This window comes from Salvelinus namaycush, chromosome 21 (assembly GCF_016432855.1).
Source record: "Salvelinus namaycush isolate Seneca chromosome 21, SaNama_1.0, whole genome shotgun sequence".
NCBI classification, from domain to species: Eukaryota; Metazoa; Chordata; class Actinopteri; order Salmoniformes; family Salmonidae; genus Salvelinus; species Salvelinus namaycush.
Window position 1 is genome coordinate 20,325,984 of NC_052327.1, and position 22,496 is coordinate 20,348,479.

Sequence of the window (22,496 nt, forward strand, 5' to 3'; positions counted from 1 at the left end):
AGGCTGCCTGGCTGGGGAGAGGGAGGAGCACGCCGCCATATAGTGTCTTCTCCCCGCCGTTAAACAGGCAGGAGATACAGTTCAGCGGAGGAGCACTGCCCGTATGGCTCTGCTTTGCTTTCTTCCTCCTGCTTTTTTTTCTTTTTCAAATTTTTTCTTCTTCTCTTACAGCAGTAAGGAGGGGCTAACACCCCCCGCTCCCCCCGCCCATACATGTTTGCCTGTCTCTGTTCCTGCCTGAAGTGGAAGGCGTAGTGTTATCATCTCTGAGTGAGCGTGCAGCGGGTATGAGAGTCTGCCACGTTTAGGAGTAGTCAGTCAACGCGGGCAGCTTTGATGTCTCCTTGTCACCCGAGCTAAGCCCTGTGTTTAAAATACCTTGGTAATTACACTGTGTCCGATGTGTGTGTGTGTGGTGTCGAGCACTGCCCGCACCACAGTAAAGAAGAGAAGAGAGCAGGAGATGCCTCCGTTTGAAGGGGTTACTGGGTACTAGAGTACACTCACCGAGTGTTGCGCAGACGTGTGTCTCTCTGAGTGCTAGAATGCTTCTCCTCCGTTAGTGAAAAAAATCTTATTTTCCAGATCCTGTTGTCCAAACCTAAAAAAAAAAGGAACAGCTTTTCTTAGAATTCACTACAGTATGTCTACTTGTCTCAAATACATTTTCCTCAAATAGTTCCATCACAGCACAGTCAGTCCAATAGAGTGTACTATAACCACCACATGTTTACCATGAGGCCTGACGCAGGAAAATGCATGGCATTTGGTGCTATACAACATTCTGACATCATAATTAAGGGAAAATGCATATTATGTTATCTGGGCTGTAACATATGCTAAAGACAAAACAGAGTTCTCCTCGTCTTGTTGTACTCTATTCCAATACCCCATTTTGGAGTGTCTTTGTGTAAGGGGGCTCACTCCCTCTCTCACTGAGAGCAGAGCAGAAATAGTTGGCTCTCTAATTGCTGTCTGGCCTCATGAAGACGCAATAATCTAGAATATTTTCATCTACCAACCGACTGTCATCTCAGGCATGGGGCTTTATGAAGGCTCCTGTCTCATCAGGGTCTCTGCTTTTATTCGTTTAGTTTTTTTTTCTCTCTCTGTAGCTTTCCTGAAGCATCGTACAGCTTCTTATTGAAACCAGATGATTGTCTAGCCATATGTATGCATCCTGGTATTTTAGCCCTGTGAGTCTTCTCTCTCCTAAGCTTGTGTGTGTGTCTCTCTCTCTAGTTTGTGCCCTACACTAAGTTCAGTGTTTACAGGTTAAAGACGGGACTGCATTCAAACCTGGGTGTTCAGTGGATGCTTTACAGAGATCCATGTCATGATTAGTTTAGCCAAAAGTGGTTTATAGCTTGTTTACTTGGCCATGAGATGCAGTAACAAATCAAGAGCGATTATCTCCATCTCATACACTGAAGATTCTATATTGAGCAAAGCAGTGTGTTGGATACTTATATACATTTTAGAACATGGCTCCGAGCAGCGGGTATCAGCATTATTTCAACAAATGTCGTTGGAAAAGCTTTCAGTAGAACCTCTACACTCACTGCCGCCATTTAAAAAAAATTCTCCCTGTCGTTCTCTCTAGTGTTCTGTGAGCTGTGGCCGTGGGACCAAGCAGCGGGAGATAGCCTGTGTTTACTCAAACCAAACCCAAATAGAGGAAGATCACTGCAGTCATCTGTCACGTCCCCGGACACAAAAGGCCTGCCGAGCCCGGGGATGCCCCAGCTGGAAAGCCAACAGGTGGAGCGAGGTATGTGTTCATGCCACCCCGTCCCCACACACTCTCAAAATACCCCCGGGCCTCTCTAACGCTAACAGTCACCTCTAGCAGCTGGGACACACAACTCAAACACAGATGTAGATGATGTAGAGTACTGTACTCAATAAGAACCTGTCCTATCACTAAGCAGTTTACATATTCTTATGTCCTTCCGATGTGAGTTAAACACCACAGGCTGGATTTACATAACTGTTTATGCAATTCACTAGACATGTATACTTGAGAGAGGAAATGTTATGGGAATACTAAAAAGCTTGTGCTGTGCTTTCTCTTCCTCTTCTGGGGTTGACTAGTTATCAGGCTAGTTCCTTTGCCTTTCTTGGACTATTTTCAAGACAGCATTGGCTAATTGACCAATGCGTTTCTGGTGCATTTTGCTGCTCCGATGCAGCATGCTAGACAACATCTTGAACGTGCAATTCACACTTTTCAAACATCACAAATGCAAGAAGGTACCTACTTTCTACAGACGGACGACACACTGCACATGGCTCCAGACTTGGACAGCCCGGTTGGCGGTCCAACACAGATAAAAGCATGGTGGTAAGAGAGACATCATCATTCACGAAGCACAGCAGGTTACTGAAGTGCTGGACTGGCTGCAATCAAGACACTTCAGTGCAAAGGGCAGGCGCAGGAGAGACACTTTTTTTAAATATGTATATTTTTTTCTTCTCCAAGATGGCGTAGCAGTCAGGCGTCTTTTGTCTTCGTCTTGTCGTGTACCGTGTATATATCTTTATATATATATATCTTTTTTTCTTCACATATCTTTTTTATATTTTTCTTATCCCCAACTTCAAAATACTCTCCTGCAATCCGCCTCACCCAATGTGGTATGGATCTGCTATTTTATTTACTTTAGAACCGGTCATCAGCTAACCTTTAGCCCAGACAACTCCTGCCAGTCTGCACAGCGTGATTCAACCCAGAGCTTATCGGACTCCTTTTTCACCATATCTCCGGATTCCTACCGCAAGCTCTGAACCTCTTCACCTGGATCATCACTCAATGCCTAGGTTTACCTCCACTGTATTTATATCCTACCATATCTTTGTCTGTACATTATGCATTGAATCTATTCTACCGCTCCCAGAAACCTGCTCCTTTTACTCTCTGTTCCGAACGTACTAGACGACCAGTTCTTATAGCCTTTAGCCGTACCCTTATCCTACTCCTCCTCTGCTCCTCTGGTGATGTAGAGGTTAATCCAGGCCCTACAGTGCCTAGCTCCACTCCCATTCCCCAGGCGCTCTCATTTGTTGACTTTTGTAACCGAAAAAGCCTTGATTTCATGCATGTTAACATTAGAAGCCTCCTCCCTAAGTTTGTTTTATTCACTGCTTTAGCACACTCTGCCAACCCGGATGTCCTAGCCGTGTCTGAATCCTGGCTTAGGAAGGCCACCAAAACCCCTGAAATTTCCATACATAACTATAACATTTTCCGACAAGATAGAACTGCCAAAGGGGTCGGAGTTGCAATCTACTGCAGAGATAGCCTGCAGAGTTCTGTCTTACTATCCAGGTCTGTGCCCAAACAATTTGAGCTTCTACTTTTAAAAATCCACCTTTGCAGAAACAAGTCTCTCACCGTTGCCGCTTGCTATAGACCACCTTCTGCCCCCAGCTGTGCCCTGGACACCATATGTGAATTGATTGCCCCCATCTATCTTCAGCGCTTGTGCTGTTAGGTGACCTAAACTGGGACATGCTTAACACCCGGCCATCCTACAATCTAAGCTTGATGCCCTCAATCTCACACAAACTATCAATGAACCTACCAGGTACAACCCCAAATCCGTAAACACAGGCACTCTCATAGATATCATCCTAACCAACCTGCCCTCCAAATACACCTCTGCTGTCTTCAACCAGGATGTCAGCGATCACTGCCTCATTGCCTGCGTCCGTAATGGGTCTGCGGTCAAACGACAACCCCTCATCACTGTCAAAACTCCCTAAAACACTTCAGCGAGCAGGCCTTTCTAATCAACCTGGCCCGGGTATCCTGGAAGGGTATTGACCTCATTCCGTCAGTAGAAGATGCCTGGTTATTCTCTAAAAGTGCTTTCCTCACAATCTTAAATAAGCAAAATGTTGAACCATGAACAGATATAGCCCGTGGTTCACTCCAGACCTGACTGCCCTTGACCAGATCAAAAACATCCTGTGGCGTACGGCATTAGCATCGAATAGCCCCAGCGATATGCAACTTTTCAGGTAAGTTAGGAACCAATATACACAGGCAGTTAGGAAAGCAAAGGCTAGCTTTTTCAAACAGAAATTTGCATCCTGCAGCACAAACTCCAAAAAGTTCTGGGACACTGTAAAGTCCATGGAGAAGAAGAGCACCTCCTCCCAGCTGCCCACTGCACTGAGGCTAGGAAACACTGTCACCACCGATAAATCCATAAATCCACCGATAAATTTTCTACGGCTGGCCACCCCTACCCTGGTCAACAGCCCTGCACCCCGCACAGCAAATTGCCCAAGCCTCCCCCATTTCTCCTTCACGCAAAACCAGATAGCTGATGTTCTGAAAGAGTTGCAAAATCTGGACCCCTACAAATCAGCAGGGCAAGACAATCTGGACCCTCTCTTTCTAAAATGATCAGCTGAAATTGTTGCAACCCCTATTACTAGCCTGTTCAACCTCTCTTTCGTATCGTCTGAGATCCCCAAAGATTGGAAAGCTGCCACGGTCATCCCCCTCTTCAAAGGGGGAGACACTCTAGACCCAAACTGCTACAGACCTATATCTATCCTACCCTGCCTTTCTAAGTTCTTCAAAAGCCAAGTTAACAAACAGATCACCGACCATTTCACATCCCACCGTACCATTTCACATCCCACCGTACGCTTTGCAATCTGGTTTCCGAGCTGGTCAAGGTCCTAAACAATATCATAACCACCATCGATAAGAGAATACTGTGCATCTGTATTCATCGACCTGGCCAAGGCTTTTGACTGTCAATCACCACATTCTTAGGCAGACTCAACAGCCTTTGTTTCTCAAATGACTGCCTCGCTTGGTTCACCAACTACTTCTCAGACAGAGTTCAGTGTGTCAAATCGGAGGGCCTGTTGTCCGGACCTCTGGCAGTCTCTATGGGGGTGCCACAGGGTTCAATTCTACGGCCGACTCTTTTCTCTGTATACATCGATGATGTGGCTCTTGCTGCTGGTGATTCTCTGATCCACCTCTATAGAGACAACACCATTCTGTATACTTCTGGCCCTTCTTTGGACACTGTGTTAATTAACCTCCAGATGAGCTTCAATGCCATACAACTCTTCTTCCGTGGCCTCCAACTGCTCTTAAATGCAAGTAAAACTAAATGCATGCTCTTCAAACGGTCACTGCCCGCACCTGCCCGCCCGTCCAGCATCACTACTCTGGACGGTTCTGACTTAGAATATGTGGACAACTACAAATACTTAGGTGTCTGGTTAGACTGTAAACTCTCCTTCCAGACTCACATTAAGCATCTCCAATCCAAGTCTTTAAGTTTTTGCTAGGTAAAGCCCCACCTTATCTCAGCTCACTGGTCACCATAGCAGCACCCACCCGTAGCACCCGCTCCAGCAGGTATATTTCACCCCCAGCAGGTATATGGTCACCCCCAAGCCAATTCCTCTTCCTTGGTGTCTGCCGAACGAGCGTGCGGCGACTGTGTCAGGGGTGTGACAGCACTTATGGAACCAGAGTCACACTGGGTCAGAAGGCACAGCCGGGGGGCCAGCGGAGGGAGAGGGGAAAGGCCATGAGCCTAAATGTATCACCACCAGAGAGTAAAGGAGATGGAGGTGGAGGGAGCATAGGGAGTATCTGTATCTGTCCATAAAACACACTCTAGAGAAGATATACACAGGGGTTAAATTGGGCCGGGGTCCGGCCGGGTCTGAGACCTGGGTCCCGCCAGGTCCGAGAACCGACACCTACGATCCAAATGAGAGCCGGGCAGAGCTGAAATCCGGTACCTTTCATTAAACTATTTGAATGATCTAATGAAAAACTGTTGTACACATTACATTTTCCACAGCCAACAACACGAGTAAGCAACAGCAAAATCAGACAACCCCATACTGTAGTAGAGTAGTTTACCTATTCAATTGTTCAGCCTGTCGTATTCTATGCGAGATAAAATAATATTAATCTCGAGGCGCATTCAAATTGCGAGTGCCGCACAGGGGAGAAATATGCATACCCAGTCATCATTGTACATTCTTAATGCAGTCGCAGGAAAACACACTTTTCAAAGGAGTTGTGAAGGCCACTGTTAAAAGAGGAGGATCACGGAGCTTTCTAGTGTTACTCGGCTACACTTATTTCTTAAATCCAATAAATTAGTTGGCTAAAATGCATCATTTTAGAACCTGAGTTTTCAGCAGCAGCATGGTTTATTCGCTCCCCAATGGCGTTGAATGCATATGGAAGACCAGGGCTAAATGTAACAAGGGTCAGCTGTAACAGGTCGGCCTAAATGATATTCACAGTACATGATCCTTGGTTGGCTGAGTGCCAGTGGAAGGTATCAAGTAATCAATATGGTGCTAACTAGCAACAAGAGCCTAATGTTTAGACTTTAGAATGTGAGTTCTAGCTAATGATTAGCCCAATGGGATAAAAGCAGATGGGCAACCCTCAGCCTGTTTATTTAGAGCCACTATGCTGCATCAGGTGGGCTACATCAGGTGATGATGCTTATTGCTAAATAGCACACCTGCCTGATAATATGGACCAATATGTTATATTGGGCTCATTTCTGGAGGGGGAAATTATATTTTAGATGTCAGCATCCTTTTATTTTCCTACATTTTGGAGTAAAACACCCTTTTCAAAAGTCTGACCTTATGACGTTCTCACAGTCATTCTCCCCCCAAAAATGGTAGGTCCCTCTGCAACCTGTAGTATGCTATGATATGTGCTTTTTTGTCAGTATATATTCATGCTAATATATTATATTACCCCCCAGCCCCCCCCCCCCCCCCCCCTTTTCACTGCTTCTCTCACTCTAATGATATATTTAAGTTATTTTTGTGTTGGACATAGGATGGGGAGTAAAGTGAGATCAACAGGTCTTGTATGAAGTGAACTCACACTGCTCTCCACGCCTAAACTGCGGTTGTGAAATCGCAATTGGGCTTGCAATGGTAACCCATCTCTGTCTTCCCACATGAGACCACTCCCCTTAAGGGCCTCACTCTCCCTCTCACTCTTCCTCCCTGGTGTCTGGAAGCAATCATCTCCCTCCACATACCACCAGAAACCATGAAATCCACAACTATAACATAAAGACATGTTTTATATCTAAACGTTCATGCCTGTGACAACTTTGGAAACCTCAGCACCCACCGTTTGGGCTTTTCAGCAGCTAGCCAATCAACCCCCTCACATTCGCCTGAATGGGGGTCTGTGAAGGGGTACAAGGGGGTGTGAGAAGGGTAAATGAGGAAGGGGTGAGGACTGCCTGTAGAGCTCTTGGTGTGGGGTGGCCCGTGCTCGGGAGTGGAGTGGCGGCGATCCCACTGATTCGTCTGTGACAGCTGCATGTTCCACCTCTCTATGGTCAACCACACTGTGCTAAGACGTGTTTTGGGGTCCGCTGTCCTATCCAATCAAAACCCATAGAATTAGAATAACTAGTTCATATTCTAGTATATTCTTATTCTAATTCTATTCTAAATTCTATGTTTATGTCAAACAGACGTACTGCAGATGGGTAGAGAGCAGCAGTCTGTGGAGAAGCTCAACTCCAACATTGAATAGTGAATAGTCTCCAACATTGAATAGTGTGCTCAACTGTGATAAGTTTGATCTTCAGCAATGAAAACCAAAAGTCTCTTGGAAAGAGATTAGAATCACATTTCTTAACCCATAACTGTTGTTCAAATCGCAATTGGAGGCTCTATTACACCCCGCTATGGGATGTTAAAAATGCAAGCCTTTAAATGAGGCCTCGTTCTTTGGCTTAGACCTTCATCTGAGTTCAGATTCCCCTTAATGCCTTTTGTTCTCCTTCCAAACATAAGGAGTAAAACTTCACCTAACCGCACACCATAGAGACGACAACGTAGGCCTGCAAACAGTTGTAGTACAACATGATATAGCCTACTGTATAAATGATCGAACGGGACAAATGGTACTCACAGTACATGTGGCTCTATAGTATTTACACAGCTTTCTTTTTGAACCCTGGGGGTTGGTTCCCAGACCCAGATTAAGCTAGTCCTGGACTAAAAAGCACTTTGAGTGGAGAGTCTCCATTGAACATGCTTCTTAGTCCAGGATAAGGCTTAATCTTTTGTCTAGGAAACCTCTTTCTAATGTTCTGGAGAGCTTCTTCGGCATGCAGGTAGGATTCTCAATGGCTTCAAAGAGATGGGCCATGTGATAGACCTGTGAGTGAACTGACAATACGGCTCACACAGGCACGACGAATGCAGGCTCAGAGGAAAACATATTTCTCTGTTTGTATTGGTCAATACGCAGCATCATATGATGCAAAATGCATCAAATGGGGAGTATTTCTGTATTTTGGAAGTTCCATATATTGAAAATGTGATTTGATGACAAGCAAAACATTTTGGGACTATGTCAACAATGGATTTATGAAACAAATACCAAAATATCGTTTTTGTGTGGAGTTTTCCTTTAAAGCCTGTGAATCAAACCCAGCAGACTAAACAAAGCATATAAACTCAGCAAAAAAAGAAACGGCCCTTTTTCAGGATCCTGTCTTTCAAAGATAATTTGTAAAAATCCAAATAACTTCACAGATCTTCATTGTAAAGGGTTTAAACACCGTTTCCCATGCTTGTTCATTGAACCATAAACAATTAATGAACATGCACTTGTGGAACGGTCGTTAAGACACTAACAGCTTACAGACGGTAGGCAATTAAGGTCACAGTTATGAAAACTTAGGACACTAAAAAGGCCTTTCTACTGACTCTGAAAAACACCAAAAGAAAGATGCCGAGGGTCCCTGCTCATCTGCGTGAACGTGCCTTAGGTATACTGCAAGGAGGCATGAGGACTGCAGATGTGGCCAAGGCAATAAATTGCAATGTCCGTACAGTGAGACGCCTAAGACAGCGCTACAGGGAGACAGGACAGACAGTTGATCGTTCTCGCAGTGGCAGACCACATGTAACAACACCTGCACAGGATCAGTACATCCGGACATCACACCTGCGGGACAGGTACAGGATGACAACAACAACTGCCCGAGTTACACCAGGAACGCACAATCCCTCTATCAGTGCTCAGACTGTCCACAATAGGCTGAGAGAGGCTGGACTGAGGGCTTTAAGGCCTGTTGTAAGGCAGGTCCTCACCAGACATCGCCAGCAACAATGTCGCCTATGGGCACAAACCCACCGTCGCTGGACCAGACAGGACTGGAAAAAAGTGCTCTTCACTGACGAGTCGCGGTTTTGTCTCACCAGGGGTGATGGTCGGATTCGCGTTTATCGTCGAAGGAATGGGCGTTACACTGAGGCCTGTACTCTGGAGCGGGATCAATTTGGAGGTGGAGGGTCCATCATGATCTGGGGCCGTGTGTCACAACATCATCGGACTGAGCTTGTTGTCATTGCAGGCAATCTCAACGCTGTGCATTACAGGGAAGACATCCTCCTCACTCATGTGGTACCCTTCCTGCAGATTCATCCTGACATGACCCTCCAGCATGACAATGCCACCAGCCATACTGCTCATTCTGTGTGTGATTTCCTGCAAGACAGGAATGTCAGTGTTCTGCCAGCGAAGAGCCCGGATCTCAATCCCATTGAGCACGTCTGGGACCTGTTGGATCGGAGGGTGAGGGCTAGGGCCATTCCCCCCAGAAATGTCTGGGAACTTGCAGGTGCCTTGGTGGAAGAGTGGGGTAACATCTCACAGCAAGAACTGGTAAATCTGGTGCAGTCCATGAGGAGGAGATGCACTGCAGTACTTAATGCAGTCTGACTGTTACTTGTGCATCTGTATTCATCGGTTAACAGATACTGACTGTTACTTTTGATTTTGACCCCCCCCCCCCCCCCCTTTGTTCAGGGACACGTTATTCAATTTCTGTTAGTTACATGTCTGTGGAACTTGTTCAGTTAATGTCTCAGTTGTTGTATCTTGTTATGTTTATACAAATATTTACACATGTTAAGTTTGCTGAAAATAAATGCAGTTGACAGTGAGAGGACGTTTCTTTTTTGCTGAGTTTATGTTACAAAACAGTCACACTTAGTCTTGGTCAGAGAGGGTGAGAGGGGACATGATGGGAAAATGGATGTGTTTTAGTTTAATTTCAAATCTGGTTGCTACAGCCCAAGCCATAAGACTCCTGAACATCTAGTCAAATGGCTACCCAGACTATTTTTTATTGACCCCCCCTCCCTCCCCTCTCCACACCACTGCCACTCTCTGTTGTCATCTATGCATAGTCACTTTAATTAACTCTACCTACGTGTACATACTACCTCAACTAACCGGTGCCCCCGCACATTGACTCTGTACCGGCACCCCCCTGTATATATTGTTATTTTTTACTGCTGCTCTTTAATTACTTGTTACTTTTATCTCATATTCTTATCCATATATTTTTACGAGCCCCTAACTGTTGGTTAGGGGCTCGTAAGTAAGCATTTCACTGTAAGGTCTACACCTGTTGTATTCGGCGTAACAGTGGAATGACAAAAAAGGTTCTCTGAGCTGGAAATGTAATCAGATGATTAACTCTCACTCTGAGTTTGAAACATTGCATGCATTTGGGAATAACAAGTGGCTGCTGAAGGTGTTCGTGAAACGCCTTTGTGTACAGACTTATATAGTGTGTGCTTCTTTCTGTCAGTGTGTGTTGTGTGCCAGGCAATCTAACGTTTGTGTGTATTTGTAGTGCTCTGTCCCCTGTGGAGTAGGGGTCCAGAACAGAGAAGTGTACTGCAGACTGAAGGGTACAGGACGGGTAAGAGAAGAGCTGTGTGGTGCCCACAACCATCCTGCCACTGCCCAGCCCTGCCAGGCTACTGAGTGTCTCCATTACACCTGGGCAGCCGGAGAGTGGCAAGATGTAAGTATTGACCGCTGTCTATCTTTCTCTTTGTCTTTCCATCTCCTTTCTATTTCACTTCCCTTTTCTCTTCTTCCTTCTTCTTTGACACAAACAGGGGCTCGTCACCAGCCCCTCCATATAACTGTCTTATTGTAGGTTTGGGGTTTCTCCCATCAAACTTCAAATTCACCTCTATGTACTATTGGTCCTGTTCAGGGTTTGAACAGTAGCCGACCGTCAACGTGCTCTCTTTACTATCCAACTCCCCCCCCCAAAACACTCCAGAATACCCAGGCAAGGCCGCCATGTGTGAGGCACAGTGACAGAGTGGGGCTGTCCACTGGACGTGTTTGTCTAATGGGTAACTGGACAAGCACACAAAACACCAAGCCCCCAGTGGAACCTCAGTTTAGAATGCATCGCTTCCACAAGGGGAAGAGAATTTGTTGAATGTCCGAGACAGAACTTCAGAGAGCCAATGTGCTTTTAAATACGATTTCATCATTAGATTATATTCGCATACATTTGTTAATAGAGGCAGACTCCAGTTGCTAGCATGTGTGTTTAATGAATACACAGCGGTTATGGTGTTTGTGTGCGAGAGAAAGACATAAAATCATCATACTGGAGATTTGTTATTGGCAGCGCTCGGACACAGCTCTTTCCACTAGACTAGAGCAAGTGGACCAGACCAGCTGTGTTTGTGAGGTCGCTAAGGTAGCCCAGCACTCCTGCATCACACAACGAGGGTTTGAATGATAACCATCACTCTATGATAAATCACATCCAAACCTCAAAGCACTGATCCGTATCAGATCTGCGGCTTTTGTCTTGTCGAGGGGCTCTACACTGTGTGACGTGAGCACTGAGCAGTCCCCTTGAACTCAGTGTTTTCTACTCTTGGCCCCTCTCTTTCTTTCATGTCCCCCCCTACACTGTCGCCAAAGTTCAGGATACAAAAAGATGAGCGCCATGTAAGGACTTTGTGCTGCTTCCTGGTGCAGGAATGTTTGCACGCACTCAGATCCTGTCTGCCTGTGTTGCTGTGCATTCCACTGATCGTTTACAGCCTCCTGTCTATTTCGGGCTTAGAATATGAGAGATTCTTACAAACAAAACTGATATCTTATTTGATTTCGTAGGACATAATGCTTTAGCCATTCAAGCTGTAGTGTGCCTACTCTCACATCGGCATACCTGTCTTCACTCTTGACTACCTCTCTAAACCATCATTTTGAATTCACTCAAAACCAACTCGAGTCTCCACCCATGACGTGCCATTTGCTTTATCTTTGGGGTTGTTCTTGAAAGCAACGTGAGATGTCATATCATGCTTACTGTTCCTCTCCTGGATAAAGTGTAGAATATATTTTTTTAGACAGAACCGTTTTCTGCTGGAGTTTGACCATCTGGAGGAAACAGAACTTCTCGGGGGTTATCTCTGCTAGCGGTCCAACACTGCCCCCTATGCCAATCTGAAGACATTACCCTTTGTTCCACACTTTACTGTATTCATCTCGTCCGCCAGCCGGCTCTCTCTCTCTCTGTCTCTCTCTCTCTCTCTGTCTCTCTCTGTCTCTCTCTGTCTCTCTCGCTCTCTCTCTCTCTCTCTCTCTCTCTCTCGCTCTCTCTCGCTCTCTCTCTCTCTCTCTCTCTCTCTCGCTCTCTCTCTCTCTCTCTCTCTCTCTCTCTCTCTCTCTCTCTCTCTCTCTCTCTCTCTCTCTCTCTCTCTCTCTCTCTCTCTCTCTCTCTCTCTCTCTCTCTCTGTCGAATCTATATGCGGTAGCAATTGAGACTGAGGACAAGTTTACACTTGTATTACGTATAATGCCTTTTGATTTTGACACGATGACTGACCTTCATATTGTTCTCGTCCTCTGTCTGTTCTCCGCAGTGTAACGTCACCTGTGGAGAGGGTATGAGGAACAGGAAGGTTCTGTGCGTGAGGGCTGGGCTGACCCCTGTCCAGGACGCCCTCTGTGACCCCTCGTCTTGCCCTGCCCTGCGCCAGCCCTGCAGCGGAGCAGCCTGCCACTACACGTGGATGACAGGGGAGTGGTCACAGGTAGGAACCTTGGTTTAGGAAACCCCTGCCTCCTGTTTGCGTCGCTTTTTCATTTCTATAATTGCAAAGCGACTTTGCGTCCTTGAAAAGCGCTATTCAAATCCCATGTATTATTATACCTTTAGATAGGCCTACCTTTGCGTCATTCGATGTAACGATTTACCAACAGTATTTGACTAGCCTAGGTCGTCAAAGACAAATGGATATATTGTGTTATTCCACGTGTCTCTATATCCGCTAAGGTGTGATCTCCAATGTGTGTGATTTCCAGTGCTCTACCAGCTGTGGAGTGGGCTACCAGCAGCGTATAGTGTCCTGCTCCGTGATGCCATCCTCCCAGACCCTGCACCCATATGATGCCCAGTCCTCTGCACAGTCCCGCCCCCACTGTCCAGAGCCCCACCCGCCTGGCACCAGACAGTGCCTCCTTAGGGACTGCCCACAAGCTGCCTACTGGAAAGTTGGCCCATGGAGCAAGGTGTGTTTCAGTGTGTTTGAGAGAGAGAAAGAGGGGGATGGAGAGAATGGGGAGAGAGAGAGAGGGGTTGGTAAACAGTATCAGGTCATGATATTGAAACAACAGTTACTTGATACAGTTTTGTTTTGTACGGTGAGTGTGTAATGTGTCAGTAGTTTCCATGTAATTGATGTCCTTTATGTGCTCCTCAGTGCTCCCAGACGTGTGGAGCGGGAGTGATGGAGCGCAGGTTGGAGTGTCTGGCCTCTAAAGGCCAACCGTCCAAACACTGCCGTCCAGCCGAGAGGCCCGAGCCACGGGCCGCCTGCCGAGAGAGAGAGTGTGAGTCTCTACAATACTACTTCTAGTGTACACAGCCTCTCTACTACTCATCTCCACTATTTCTACACAGCCTCTCTACTACTCATCTCCACTATTTCTACACAGCCTCTCTGCTACTCATCTCCACTATTTCTACACAGCCTCTCTGCTACTCATCTCCACTATTTCTACACAGCCTCTCTGCTACTCATCTCCACTATTTCTACACAGCCTCTCTGCTACTCATCTCCACTATTTCTACACAGCCTCTCCCTGAAGTATTAGGCCTAAAACATAGATGTGCTTTCCTTGCCAACTTTTCTGATCCATGCAGTGCTTATTGCCAAACAGGAATGTGTATAGTAATAGTATTAAATAGACTGTGCTGTATAAATCAGCCTACTGCCATCGTGATTTGGCTGATAGTGTTTATAGAATGTCAACTTGTTTCTTTATTTTAACACTTTACGTTAACCTTGACTTTAAGCCTCTCTCTGAGAAATTGATTTCTGAAACAATATATAGTGAGTTGGTGACAGACAGCTTGCAATGTGCTACGGTTGGGGTTAAGACTGGAGTTGAGTCTGAGATTGGGTCTGGTTCCGTGACTGGGTCCGGGGCTGAGGCTGGGGGAGACCTTCACTCCTGACCCTGGCTGTGTGTTAACTGAGTCGGCTCCAGGTTTGCAGGTTCATTCCCCACATCTCAGATGTTTAGACACGGCCTCACTGTGGAGCATTCTGCCGTTAAGTCTCTTGCCAAGTCAGGCATCGGGCGAAATTAAAATGCTCGGTTGACAGCCGGGTCACCAGTAAAGTATTAACACTATCAGCTAATCAGAGAGATCTGGCCTCCAACCGCACAGGAACAACTGTGGGGGGAATGTAAACAAAGAGAGATGTTTTTAACAAGGCCCCCCAGTGTTGAACTCCTACTCACACCTTGGCCAGATACAAATCATTTTCGTTGAGTTTTTCCTGCTGTTTATTTATTGGAATGCTTCTAACGTTTTGTGTAACATGTTCATTTGACCTATGTGAAGTCTACTGTAGCACTACGGGGACTCTTCCATTATACGCTACATCTACACTACTGTTCAAAAGTTAGGGGTCACTTAGAAATGTCCTTGTTTTTTAAAGAAAAGCACATTTTTCTGTCCGTTAAAATAACATCAAATTGATCAGAAATACAGTGTAGACATTGTTAATGTTGTAAATTACTATTGTAGCTGGAAACGGCTGATTTTGAATGTACATAGGCGTACAGAGGCCCATTATCAGCAACCATCACTCCTGTGTTCCAATGGCATGTTGTGTTAGCTAATCCAAGTTTATCATTTTAAAAGGCTAATTGATCATTAGAAAACCCTTTTGCAATTATGTTAGCACAGCTGAAAACTGCTGTTCTGATTAAAGAAGCAAAAAAACTGGCCTTCTTTAGACTAGTTGAGTATCTGGAGCATCAGCATTTGTGGGTTCGATTACAGGCTCAAAATGGCCAGAAACAAAGAGCTTTCTTCTGAAACTCGTCAGTCTATTCTTGTTCTGAGAAATGAAGGCTATTCCATGCGAGAAATTGCCAAGAAACTGAAGATCTCGTACAACGCTGTGTACTACTCCCTTCACAGAAGGGTGTAGTGTTATGTTATTTTAATGGATAAAAAAATGTGCTTTTCTTTCAAAAACAAGGAAATGTCTAAGTGACCCCAAACTTTTGAACGGTAATGTATGTTAAATGATTAGTTAAATAACCTTCTAATACCGGTACTTTTTAACTTTGTTTTTCATGGTAGGTAATTTTCATTTTCGTGTTAAGTATCCTGTTATGTTCAAATTGACCTACGTTACAGTCCAGCACCATCCCCTATAATACTGTAAAACCAAAGGTGCTCCCTCTTATTCCTGATCACAGGTCAGCTGTTCATGTCCTGCAGAGAGATCCAGATGAGACAGGGAGTGAGGATGGATGGGGAGTTCTACCTGAAGGTCAAGTCCAGGATACTGCAGGTGTGTGTGCTCTGTCAAAATAACTTCCTATCACTTCCTCATTCAGCCACATCCTCATCATCTGTTGTCTCGATGTGTGTTTCCTCCTAGATCTTCTGTGCTGAGATGCAGACTGATTTCCCTAAAGAATACATTACTCTGCGGAGTGGTCAGACAGACAACTACTCTGAGGTCTATGGATACAGGTGTGCAAGTTGAAATCAGATTATTCTCCTGCAACAATTTACATTTGAGTAATTTAGCAGACACTCTTTCCCACAGCAACTTACAGTAGTGTAATACATTTTCTCATACTGGTCCCCCATGGGAATTGAACCCACAATCCTGGTCTTGCAAGCACCATGCTCTACCAACTGAGCCACCCTGTTTCCAGTGTATGTGATGAGTGACAACATGTATAGGGTTCCTTCCTGTGTTTTATATTTTTTTAAATGTACCTTTATTATGGCTCAGCGTCGTCCGGGTTTGGCCGGTGTAGGCCGCCATTGTAAATAAGAATTTGTTCTTAATTAACCTGTTTGGGCTGCAGGGGCAGTATTGAGTAGCCAGATAAAAGGTGCCCATTTCAAACGGCCTCGTACTCAATTCTTGCTCGTACAATATGCATATTATTATTACTATTGGATAGAAAACACTCTCTAGTTTCTAAAACCGTTTGAATTATATCTGTGAGTAAAACAGAACTCATTTGGCACAAACTTCCTGACCAGGAAGTGGAAAGTCTGAAAACTATGCTCTGTTCTAGGTCCTGCCTATAAATGGGCATGATACGTATTAGTATACATGCACGTCATACACCTTCCCCTAGATGTCAAGAGGCAGTGAGAGAAGAAATGGAGTGTTTATCTTGGTCTGAGGTGGAATAAATCCTCTTGGAATGACGTGTCACCCATTTCCTGTTTTCAGGAAGGCGCGAGAAGGAACCGGGGATTGCCTTCTGAAAAGCTGTCGTTATAGGCGACTACTATCTCCAGCTTTGATTTTATTTGATACATGTGACAATATCATCGTAAAGTATGTTTTTTCAATATAGTTTAATCAGATTATTGAAATTTTTCGGGAGTTTTGCCGTGTTCCGTTCTCTTCCGTTTGTTGACATGGAGAGATTCGCGCCACTTGGCAAGTGTGCTTGCTAAATCGAGAGGGAAAAAGGCCGTTCTAAATCCAAACAACGATTGTTCTGGACAAAGGACCCCTTGTACAACATTCTGATGAAAGATCAGCAAAAGTAGGACCCATTTTATGATGCTATTTCATATATCTGTCGAACATGTTGTGCTAGTCGTTTGCGCCTAGCTTTTGGGTACTCTCTCGCTATACCTAAGCTGTATGTCGTAATGAAGTTATTTTTAGAATTCTAACACGGCGATTGCATTAAGAACTAGTGTATCTATCATTTCCTATACAACATGTATTTTTTAGTTATGTTTATGAATAGCTATTTGGTCAGAATATGTGTGTCAGAAAAAGTGTCAGAAAAATATCCGGACGTTGTGGGAAAAATATGCTACATTAGCACAATGTATAACCACTGATTTCAGCTCTAAATATGCACATTTTCGAACAAAACATAAGTGTATGTATAACCTGATGTTATAGGACTGTCATCTGATGAAGCTTATCAAGGTTAGTCAAAAATTATATATCTTTTGCTGGTTTGTTACGATCGCTAACCTTTGCTACTGGGGAATGGCTTGTGTTTCTGGCTATTGTGGTAAGCTAATATAACGCTATATTGTGTTTTCGCTGTAAAACACTTAATAAATCGGAAATATTGGCTGGAATCACAAGATGCCTGTCTTTCATTTGCTGTACACTATGTATTTTTAAGAAATGTTTTATGATGAGTATTTAGGTATTTGACGTTGGTGTCTGTAATTATTATGGCTGCTTTCAGTGCAATTTCTGATTGTAGCTACAATGTAAACTATGATTTATACCTGAAATATGCACATTTTTCGAACAAAACATAGATTTATTGAATAACATGTTATAAGACTGTCATCTGATGAAGTTGTTTGTTGGTTAGTTTGGTTGGTTCTTGGTTAGTTAGGTTGGCTTTGTGCATGCTACCTGTGCTGTGAAAAATGTCTGTCCTTTTTTGTATTTGGTGGTGAGCTAACATAAATATACGTGCTGTTTTCGCTGTAAAACATTTTAAAAATCGGACATGTTGGCTGGATTCACAAGATGTGTACCTTTCATTTGCTGTGTTGGACTTGTTAATGTGTGAAAGTTAAATATTTCTAAAACATATATTTTGAATTTCGCGCCCTGCACTTGAAGTGGCTGTTGTCATATTGTGGCCGGCCTCGGGCTTGCAGCCAGAAGAAGTTGTTCTTAACTGACTTGCCTAGTTAAATAAAGGTTAAATAAAAAAAATAAAAAAATGTATATATGCAAGTCAGTTAAGAACAAATTCTTAATTACAATGACGACCTACCTCGGACGACGCTGGGCCAATTGTGCGCCGCCCTATGGGACTCCCCATAACGGCCGGTTGTGATACAGCCTGACCAGGCAACATGTTCTGTTTACGGTCAGAATGTACTGTATTTTCCATATAAGGAATGTACCTTATCTGTAACATTATTTTTAACGTCTAGGTTGCTGAACCCTTTTGAGTGCCCGTATAATGGCAGCAGAAGGCAGGACTGTGACTGCAGGAACGATTACTCTGCAGCCGGATACACTCTCTTCCACAAGGTCCGTCTGGACATCAGCTCCCTGAGGATAATGAGTGAGTAATGACCATGTGATTGCCTGACCACTCTACTGTAATGAGACCACACATCCATGTTGTTTTAGCCCTGCACACACCCCACTCCTCTTACCCACAGCACTAAATGACGTCTTGCTAAGAGGGAATTACTCACCGAATGCAATTTTCAACACCTTTCGCCATACTCCTCACAGAAATCGCGATAATCACCTTTCATCAGGCCTTGATCATGTCACTGGGATAGAGTCAAAGCAGCATGGTCCCCTTTGAGACACAGACTCACAGACTCACAAACACACAAATGCTCGTACACACACACAAAATCGATTGTGTCTTCTGACACACACATCGGGAGTCACACATACTCTCTCTCTCTCTCTCTCTCTCTCTCTCTCTCTCTCTCTCTCTCTCTCTCTCTCTCTCTCTTACACACACGCACACACACACACGCAACATCTCCAGGCGATATTCCTATCCTCTGCCCATTACGACGTCTAGGCCAACCTCTCCTGTTGTCCCTGAGCATGCCTTAGATTAGTGCACATGTGGCGTGGTCAGGATATGTGGTAATTATATGTGTGTGCGGCTAGGAGGAGGGAGCCCACCACTCCAATCCACCACTTCACAGAACCCATGCAGTCATCTTCCCATCCCATCCCATTCCCTGTCTACTCTGGTCCTGACAGCACATGTTCCCACTACGCCAGGCCCTCCCCTCCCACTGCAAGGAACTCATTTGGGCTTGACTCTAAAAAAAAAATAAAAAAAAAAGAAGAAGAATGACTTAGATTATGAGCTGCTCTAGCTGTGCAATGTGTTTCTCATTAACTTTACAAAGCGAGAGAGGGAGGGAGAGAGATGGAGGGAGGGAGAGATGGCGGGGGAGAGGGAAGGAAGGAGAGAGAGACAGGGAGAGAGAGGGAAGGAAAGAGAGAGACAGGGAGGGAAGGAAAGAGAGAGAGAGACAGGGAGGGAGAGGGAGGGAGGGAAGGAGAGAGAGAGAGAGGGAGAGAGAGAGAGAGAGAGAGGGAGGGAGACAGGGTGGGAGGGAGAGAGAGGGAGGGAGACAGGGAGGGAACGCACTGGTCATGGTCACCATGCGTGAAAAAGCCGTAAAAACAGGGGAACTAAGATCATCTTAAATGTCCTGTCGTTAGGCCTTAAGCCAAGGTAGTTGTTTAGAGCCCCTCGTCTCCTACAGCAACTCATGTGTCTGTGTATTGACTGTAACCTTCATATGCTCTGTGTCTCTGCATTGTGTACCAGTCACAGACCTGCAGTTCTCTCAGACCCTGCTTGGCCGTCCCGTCCCGTTCGCCACGGCGGGAGACTGTTACAGCGCTGCCAAGTGTCCTCAGGTATGAAACAGAGACCATTTGTGAGTCTATAAATGACAGACTATAATCTGTATGCCTGTATGTCTTGATGGGGGCCTTGAGCCAACCTTTGCTGGGCGGGTGTTGATATTCAGTTCTGTCTGACTGGGTTTTACTGACCTGACCCGTCCAGTCTGTTAACTGGAGAGAAGTGTGAAATCGTACGTTTTCCCAGTTTCCACCAGGGTAGTAACCAAAGAATCACATTTAACCGTCCAGTGGAGCTCAGTGTGTCTGCCCACTGTACCGTGGTGCTTTAGTTGTCAGCCACCGGAATGGAAATTAGATACAGCCTAATTGAATGTATTTGATTCCTGATCAGGTCCACTTAAAACAGTTTCAGTTTGTTGGTCTATTGTAATCACTCTGGTGTGCTTCCGCAGGGCCAGTTTAGCATCAACCTCATAGGGACTGGTCTGAAGGTGGCTGAGGCAACCAAATGGACCTCACAGGGCAACTATGTCTCTGTCAAAGTCCACAGATCAGAGGTAAGGAGGACTCTAGAAATTCTGGGTGTTCTGAATGACTGTACTCTAAACCCTCCTATCGTCTGAATTGTCACTTGTTGTATTTTCGAATCTGATTCATTCAAGAGGAATTTCTAGAGGCATTAATAAAAATCCTCATTCTCTATGGAAAGTTAATTTTTGTGCTGTCCCACTCCATTCCATTCTCATTTCTCTGTCTGTAGGACGGGGCAAGAATCTACGGTCGCTGTGGTGGCTTCTGTGGGAAGTGCATTCCCCAGCCTCACAACGGCCTGCTGGTTCAGGTCCAGTAAGGGTCGGAGCAACGTCAGACCAGGCAGTGAAACATACACCAGACCAGAGCTTCCGGGGATCCAATGCACTTCATTTGTGAATGTGGCCACTAACTCCTCCCTTCATCACCCCTTCCTCCCCACCCGGCAGCTAGAACATAGGGACAGCTCAAAGAATCTACACTGAGTATACCAAATATTAGGAACACCTTAGTAATATTGAGTTGCCCCCCCCCCCCATTTTGCCCTCAGAACAGCCTCAATTCGTCGGGGCATGGACTCTACAAGGTGTCAAAAGCGTTCCACAGGGATGCTGGCCCATGTTGACTCCAATGCTTCCCACATTTGTGTTAAGTTGGCTGGATGTCCTTTGGGTGGTGGACCATTCTTGATACACACAGGAAACTGTTGAGCGGAAAAAACCCAGCAGCGTTGCAGTTCTTGACACAGACCGGTGCGCCTGGCACCTACTACCATACCCGGTTCAAAGACACTTAATTATTTTGTCTTGCCCATTCACCCTCTGAATGACACAATCCATGTCTCAATTGTCTCAAGGCTTAAAAAACCTTCCTTAACCTGTCTCCTCCCCTTCATCTACACTGATTGAAGTGGATTTAACAAGTGACATCAATAAGGGATCATAGCTTTCACCTGGATTCACCTAGTCAGTCTATGTCATGGAAAGAGCAGGTGTCCTTAATGTTTTGTATACTCAGTGTACACACCGCTAGCTATGCAGGGTCCTTTAAAAGAAGACGAGACAACCGTATTATGTCCGTCCTCGCTAGTGTTTGTAATTGTAGTGGTTACCAATCTGCATTGGAATATGAAAAGCAGAATTTGTCAGACACTCTCACATATTCCAGCATTGTACAGTCTTAAAGGGCCACAATCATATTTCTGGTCGGAAGTTGCAACACTGAGGTAGCCACTGCATAGTACAGAGCTTAGGGAAGAATCCTCTCATGGTTGGAAGTGAGATCTTCCTCATCTCACAAAGGTACCATTTTCTTATGGCGCTCAAAAGAAACGTGAAATAGTCATTATAGAACTGGCACAAAGTATTTTTATTTCTATCCCGTCAGCGAGGAACATTTTGTTCTTAAAATGGAACATCTCGCTAAATATTTGAATTGTATCCGCTAATAGTGTCATGACACGTGGGTTATTACTCATTCCTGCCAAAAGGCTGTTTTTGTTGTGATTAGTATTCATCCAAAATGATAGGAAGAAGAAAGCTACAGATCAGGAGATACGTCCAGACATGGGTTTTTCGGGAAATATTTGTTCACCAATTAGTTAGCTAGGGTTTGTGTACTACTGTTGTTATGCATTCTTCTACTAATGGTCACCCAGACTTGCCTTATCTCAAAGGTCAAAGGTTACAGTGAGGAGTACTATGCCTTCTGACCACCATCTCAGACTAGTCCTCACTGTTCAGAACCCAATGTTACTGACTACTGACTGACAATGTGATTAGAACGATATCTCTAGCAGGTCATAGAGAGACAACCAATAGACACTAACTCATTGGTGATGTGGCCTGGGGGGGAAAAATGGGTTGTTTGTCCCTGGAAAACAGTTTGTTTATATATTTAAATGAATTCATATGGTAGTAACTGTTGTCTACATCATTTAAGAGGTGGAAAGTCAAGGCCGAGCTCTCATCTCCAGTCAGTAACTAGTTTGGCTTAGTTCACTTGTGACATTGTTTTCCAGATCATGTCTCTTCTAGGTCCTATAGGTGCATGCGACCCTACCTCTCACAAGCATCCATACTCATGAGATGTATTTCATTATATCGTCAAATATTTCTTTGACCATATTTATACTGTAATGATACATAGATACATGTTTTTGTACTACAATGACTACTAGAAGCCGGGAAGCTATTGTTTGGTTTACTTTTTGTTGCTGAAAAGGTATTACAGTG

The 22,496-nt window shown here is 44.8% G+C and overlaps 1 protein-coding gene across 1 annotated transcript in view; it reads left to right on the forward strand.

Moving 5' to 3' along the window:
- Positions 1–20,807, forward strand: part of LOC120065813 (A disintegrin and metalloproteinase with thrombospondin motifs 20-like) — a 123,821-nt gene extending 103,014 nt beyond the window's left edge. Inside the window, 11 exon segments of the mRNA XM_039016864.1 lie at positions 1,604–1,771; positions 10,698–10,871; positions 12,748–12,918; positions 13,190–13,396; positions 13,588–13,717; positions 15,608–15,702; positions 15,793–15,887; positions 18,309–18,442; positions 19,691–19,782; positions 20,184–20,288; positions 20,492–20,807. Coding sequence (XP_038872792.1) covers positions 1,604–1,771; positions 10,698–10,871; positions 12,748–12,918; positions 13,190–13,396; positions 13,588–13,717; positions 15,608–15,702; positions 15,793–15,887; positions 18,309–18,442; positions 19,691–19,782; positions 20,184–20,288; positions 20,492–20,581 — 1,461 coding nt within the window. The 3' untranslated portion in view covers positions 20,582–20,807.
- Positions 20,808–22,496: the final 1,689 nt, after the last annotated feature.